The sequence below is a fragment of the Nanorana parkeri genome, unplaced genomic scaffold, assembly GCF_000935625.1.
Source record: "Nanorana parkeri isolate BGI_ZX_2015 unplaced genomic scaffold, ASM93562v1 scaffold368, whole genome shotgun sequence".
NCBI classification, from domain to species: Eukaryota; Metazoa; Chordata; class Amphibia; order Anura; family Dicroglossidae; genus Nanorana; species Nanorana parkeri.
The window spans coordinates 518,967-525,863 of record NW_017306636.1 but is presented as its reverse complement, the minus strand read 5'-3'; the positions used below and the strand labels follow the sequence as shown (position 1 = coordinate 525,863).

At 36.4% G+C, this 6,897-nt stretch overlaps 1 protein-coding gene across 1 annotated transcript in view; it reads left to right on the top strand.

Moving 5' to 3' along the window:
• The window catches only part of COL12A1 (collagen type XII alpha 1 chain), a 171,265-nt gene that overhangs the window by 136,872 nt on the left and 27,496 nt on the right, over positions 1-6,897 (top strand). Inside the window, exons 56-58 of the mRNA XM_018558906.1 lie at positions 743-892; positions 2,484-2,561; positions 5,863-5,949. Of these exons, the coding sequence (XP_018414408.1) occupies positions 743-892; positions 2,484-2,561; positions 5,863-5,949 (315 nt within the window). The remainder of the gene's footprint in view (positions 1-742; positions 893-2,483; positions 2,562-5,862; positions 5,950-6,897) is intronic.

The following is a 6,897-nucleotide window of genomic DNA, read 5'->3' as shown; positions in this document are numbered from 1 at the left end:
GTGGGCTGTGCAGGGGGGGCGGAGGCCCCCCCCCCATCACTTCACACTGCCATCAATAGTATGGGTCGACCGGTATCAGGTCCACTGCCTGTTGTTTACATTCAGCTGCCAGTGCAAGATTCTGACGATGGATGTAAACAGAATATCGGTTCCTGATATCGGTTATCGGCCTGAAAGGTGGCCCATAATCAGTATTGGGTCTGAAAAAAACAAACATATGGGTTGACCTCAGTATATATATATATATAGATCTATATATAGATCTATATATAGATCTATATAGATAGATATAGATCTATATTTATATAGAGAGTTTTGTAAGGAATCTGCATGACTTTCAGCTAACACCTTTGTTAAAAGATAATTTTGGATAGTTTGGAGTGTATATCATGTATGTTATGAATCTGATCATTTAACATGTTTGTTTGGTGCCAATGCTGTCACATTAGTTATATCTGTAACTTTTAAATACCCAGACTTTCACAACATCTAGACTGGTATACAGGTATAGTGAGTGTTAATAAAAGTGTGCATGCCCTACTTTATGTACAATAACATTCCTATTTTGTTTCTGTGGAACTCTAATAAAAAAGTGGCTTCATCTCATGGTATCTGCAATTCAAATAATATACCCTGCAGTTAAGTGATTGAGGTATATTAAGATTGACTTTTGAGAAATGCCTGGCAGGTACAGACTGACTAACATTTACTGACCATGTACTCTTGGTTTTATTGTTTTTAGGTTCATCTGGTGGTATCTCCAAAATATGTGAGAATTTATGTTGACTGCCAAGAAATAGCTGAGAAACCAATTAAAGAACCTGGCAATATTACAACAGATGGATATGAAGTGCTTGGAAAACTAACAAAGGCGGACAAAAAATCTGCTCCGGTAACTTGTTTTACTTCCTTGACCAGCTACATAACTTATTTGACAATTCAGTTTTGATAGCAACAGGTTTATTGTTTCTTTTTAAAAGATCCCTAGACTGGCCATCTGGTAACTCTTTGATCAGAAGGGGTGTTGTGTCCAACTTTTGCAACTTTGCACATAGTCCCTAAAGAGTGAGTGCTGGTTAAAACACAGGACTTTCTCTTTTATAATTTTCCCACTGGCCTTTTTCTCATGTACAGGAATATAGCACAGTGTTTTTTTATACACTAAGACTGCATTTTATGGCCAGTTTGGCACCAGCAACACCATAAAAACGAATGCCTGCCTCTGTGCAGGTTCCTATTTTGTTCTGTTGTCATTTACTGTTTTTCCCTGATACATTTACACATATGGACATTTTTTTCACTTCTGTTGTAAAATGCTATGTTAAAGTAATACTAGTTTTGTGGCTGTTGTCATGTGGCCAATTGATGTGGCCATTAGCAGTCTTATGTTTTTGCTGAAAGCATGACAGAGACCCTGTACACAATTTATGCTGCCTTGTTATGCTGCCTTGTCTGAAGAGGGGCAAAATAAATACTATAGAATTGACTTACTCAAGGAATACCACATGTTCATTTAGCAATGCATTTGTTTGCTTAGTGAATCCTGTATTTTTACATTCCCTTGAAACTTATTGGATATAAGTAAAGGTAACAATGCTTCACTTTATTTGCTAAGCTAAGTGAACATTCACTTTACTAAGTCAACATTTTCTATGTTGGTCTACAAAACCCTATGACTTATGTACAGTAAGCACTTACAGCCATATAATTAAAAGCTTCTGCTGAAAGAATAAATTGCCACTGAAACTTACATTTTATGATAACACCAACTGCTCATCTTTTATATTCTCATGGCTCTTGTGGCTTAGTTTGTGACTGCTATCACAGTCAAAAGTTGTTTGGAACAGGCAAGCTGTAGCAGAAGAAGACTACATTTTTACATTAAATATATTGTTCTCGTTGTCAGCTGGAAAGACTAATGCATAAAAATAGTATGGCGGTGGTGCCTTTTGTTGACTATTGATAAAACACATTCAATCATCATCTTTCATAATTAAAAGAAAGAACAAAACACCTCATGAGATATTGTAATCATAATTGCCATTTTATGCCTTTCACTGTTGCCTCACAATATAACAATGTAAGCCTAAATACTTTCACTTCTTCATTTTCAAAATGAGTCTCTGCTTCTTTATAATGAAAATACATAACATTTATACCTATACCTATACCTATACAGTATATGTTAACACGAATAGACAAGCCGTTATATTCATTTGCTGACATTCTATGTTCCTGACTTTTGTGACAACATTTATTTTGGTGTGAGGAATCAAAAAGAGAACTCAGTATAACAACCGAGAGACAAGCCAAACAAGTAGAACTTAAATTCATTTACAAGATTACATCATACTTTCTAATTGTCTACAGATGTTCATGTGTCATCTGTTCAAATGTGGATGCTAAGCAAATGTCCTGACATGTCTGATCAAAAAATACACAAATGACATGACAAATAAACAAGCTTTCTGTCTTGTTTCCAGTTCCTTCTCCAGATGTTTGACATTGTATGTACTGTAACCTGGACAAGTAGAGATAGATGCTGTGACATCCCTGCAATGGTAAGTAACCAACAAATATTGCATAATAAAGGAATCCAGTGGTTACAGCAGTATCATCTTCTGTACATTCGCTTCTGAAATAAATGTTTTTTGTTCTATTTTTTTTAACTTTTTTAAAAAAAAATCTAAATTTGCAATATCTTGTTCCTTCCACCAGCTGTCCAATAATACTAACCTTAAAATCTCTGTCCCTGTAATTCATAAAGAGTTTTGTAGACACTTATTAGGAATCTGTCTCCCGCCTGTGCAACAAATAGCGCAACTTTATGTAACTCTGGGGACATCAGCTTCTATATTTTTTACTGACAGTAAAAATATTGGTTTGTTCCCTGTGACTGTAGCAGTCATCACTACTACTACTACTACTACTACTACTACTACATCATTCCTGTGCTTCATTCCTGTGCTTCAATCTTAAAATAATACTTACTGGTCTGAGTGACCTATGGACAAAGAGCTATAGAATGCAGAATTGACAAAATGCTTTCTTAACAGTTCTCACAATGCCGCAATTGGTAATAACTGGATCATGAGAATTTGTGGCTTGAAAACAATTGTTTTTCCTTAATATCTGTATGAGATCTGCCCAGTTACAAAGTTCATAAAAGGACAAATCTGTGTACATATACTTTGGTAAAATACAAATGTAGCAATTTGCCAATTTGGCTGATTTGGACATAAACTTGCTCATTACTACACAATATTTTGAAGATGCTGTGGAATGCACTGACTTCAAGTTGATACTTTAAGTACAAGTACAATTAGAAGGTCACTAGATAGGTTGATACTGTTTATTAGTCCACTGCCTGTCTTATAATGTCAGAATAGTCCAGTGGCATTGACCTTAAAATCAGTTATCAGCCTTTGTTACAGCTCTCACTGTTACAGGTACACGTATCTATTAAAAGGCCAATGTGCAGATCACACAAGCATCTTATTAATAAAAAAAAGAGAGGTCAGAGGGTGATTCAGTATGCAGCTTGTAACCAGATATGAATATAACTTTTAGGTGGCCTGGTTCTTAAAAGTGGCATAATATATCTAATTTAGTACAACCCAAAGGCACTTAGATCTACTTTACTTCGTTTTTTAAATCATATATTCCAAGTAACTTGAAAGGTGTACTTACTAAATCAATACAAAAAAAGATGAGGATATTCAAAGATCACCCAGCAAACAAGATCCTCTAAATGATTTGCTAAAGCATATGCTCATTAAATATGCAAATAAAGATGTTTTTTCTGCTTTATATAAACATATGTTGCTTTAAGGAATATGTGCGTACTTCTTAAAAAATTGCTCACTAATGTGTAAAGGTGGATACATCAAACAACCTGTATATAGCTCCCAAAAACCTGTATGCTGCTATATCAGTGAAAATAAGTAATTTTATCATACCACAATTTATCATACCACAAGCATTCACAAGCAGAAGCATATGCACAATGTGATACACCTGCAAACCATACATTGTGGCTTCTTTGCACAAGAGAGCTGGTGCTGCTCTCTTGTGCATCTCTGAGCACTGGAGCTGGTGCTGCTTAGCAAAACATATTTATTTATGGAATAACCATATGTCTGCTGCCATAGTTGTGTGCATCTCCACAAGCATTGTATGTGCTTAGTCGATAATGTGAGAGTACGCTTTGGTTGGTCAGTCTAGTTAGAGAATGCATTAATGAGACTGCGAGTGATCATATTATTTGGTAAATCAAACCCATAGGCTTGTGCCTTTGATTTATTTTGCTGGTCATAGTGTCTGTGAAAGGCTTAAGCATAGTTTTAAAGAGATTAGATTATATATCCAGTGATTTTGGTAAAAGTCTGTTGAGTTGCAGGATTGTGTAATGCACCTCATAAATCACTGCAGAGTTTCGCAAGGCTAAAGTATCACATAGTGACATTTGCAAAAACAAGATTAAGTTGCCAACTCATCAAACCTTTCTGGTAAAGATATTAAAGCCACGTATCCTAATAACTCATTGGCTAATATTTACCATGTTTTTATCATCTAGCTGATTACACAAGTACTCTCTACTTAGCACAAGAAAAGATCTAAAGTGGTATCCAGTCTGAATGTAATTAATAAAAAAACCTTGCCCGGAACAAAAGCCTTTCACATATTGTATGTCTCTAGAATGCTGGGAAGATATACAAAGAGGCGCTGCAAAAGCAAATACATTGTTGGCAGTTTGCGTATAATAGAAAAATATACTATGGGGAAGTAGCCTTGCTTGAAACCATATGTGGCATTCCTTACATCATCTGTTACTCAAGTGTCAGCCAAATTTAAACAAAGTTGGTATATTTGGTAAGCAAAGATTCCCATCTCCACTTACGTAATCATCTCTTGTGATTGAGACTGATGTGATTTCTTACAATGTAGTTGCACACACCTAATGCATTGGGGTTGATTTACTAAAGGCAAATAGACATTTCTCCTTGCAAGGGAATTTGGACTTTGCAGGGGAAGTTTTCCCTTATTTTGGTGAAGGTGGTGAAGACAAATAATACCCAATCATATGCAAGGAAAATAAAAAACAGTATTTTTTTCTTGAACATGATTGAGTGATGGAGGTCAGCTGAGTTTCAACTTAATCCCATGCAGAGTGGAATATCTGTTTGCATTGAATAAATCAACCCCATTATGTTTAATGATGGGAATTTTCACTGACAGTCTCAGAGGTTGCCCAAGTTTGCTCCCAGTATCTATTTTATTACATTCCCATTGGTATGTTGCAACTAAAGTAATCCAATTGTGTTTCCTAATGCAGGAGCTGTACAACTTTTTAATTTTGTTTGGTGAAAATACCATCCATAGTGATCTATGCCATATATTTAGGGTACCTAAACACCCCTGTCCCTCAAAAGGTTATCTTAACAGGTTATACAGTGAAATACATTGTTTTAAGACTTCACCTATTGTTCTGGTACCTCAACTAAGCTTATTAATAAAAAGAAAAGTTGGATCTTTGATCTCATTCTTCAAAGTTATAAAAAGTATACAACATTAGTTAGTTGATTTATTTTTCATCAACTTGGCTATAAAAACAAAAGTGCAGATCATGATTTTGTTTTGGCCCAGAACATATTGCTGTTTAAAAAACATTCATAAACTTTTGCCCATGCATCACAAGCTCCTAATTGGCAACACACAAATTAATGTGACAACTGATACTATGACATTGCAGGACATTAGAGTCTTATGATATTTTTAGAAACAAATCTGCATGAGTGAATGTAAAACACATTTTATTTCATTTCCAAGGTGTAATATTTATGCTGATCTTTTTTATTTCAGAGAGATGAAGCTAAATGCCCAGCAATGCCACATGCTTGTACCTGTGCACAAGACAGTATTGGAGCTCCAGGACCACCAGGCCCATCTGTAAGAACATTTTCTCTTTTCATCATTTGTTGGCTCAAATATTTAGACCAACTTCTGTCTGGGTTCTGTTATTAATATTTCTCCCAACCAACTTGGATTAAAAAGTGAATCCATTTTTAAAATGTTTTTATTGAAAATAATAATTTTGTGTATTCAATTGCCATTTGTACATAAAATGGCTAATTTTTTTCTATTGTCATAATAAAATGGTATTTAATGGAAACATTAAGGTGTCTATTCACGAAGAAGCCGAAGGATCTAGCCATAGTTTCGGCCGATCCTTTGGCTAGCTTCGGCCCCAGGACCCCTTCGGTTCAGTAGAACCGAAGGGCTGCTGTACGGGCTATTAACTTGGCCGAGTGGCTCAGTCGAGCCGAAGGCATATGCCTCGGCTCGGCTGAGCCGCGCTGAAAGCCGAAGCTGGCCGACAGCCTGCTTCTGGCAGCTGGGCGGAGCCAGCCGTGATCTTAAGGCTGGCTCCGGCCACTTGCAGAGAGATCAGCGTCCCTGGTTACCAGTTAACCAGGGACACTGATCTCCAGACAACAAACTCTCCCGGGCGCTCCGGGAGTCTCCTGCTCCCGGCTGCCCAGGAGAGAAACACTGTTTTTTCTGTTTTTTTCTTTATTCTGACACAGAGCCGTATCAGAATAGAAAAAAATAAAAAATTTTTGCCCATTGGAATGCATTGCTAGATTCCTATTGGCTATTTCAATTAGCAATAGCCAATAGTAAACTAGCATTGCACCCGCCCTCTGCTGATGGACCTGATGGAGAACTGCAACAGAGGGTGGGTGCAATGCTAGTTTACTATTGGCTATTGCAAATTGCCAATAGGAATCTAGGAATGCATTCCAATGGCAAAAATATATATTTTTTTTCTATTCTGACACGGCTCCGTTTTTTTTTTTTTTTTTTTTTTTTTTTTACGGCAGCAGAACCGCTGGC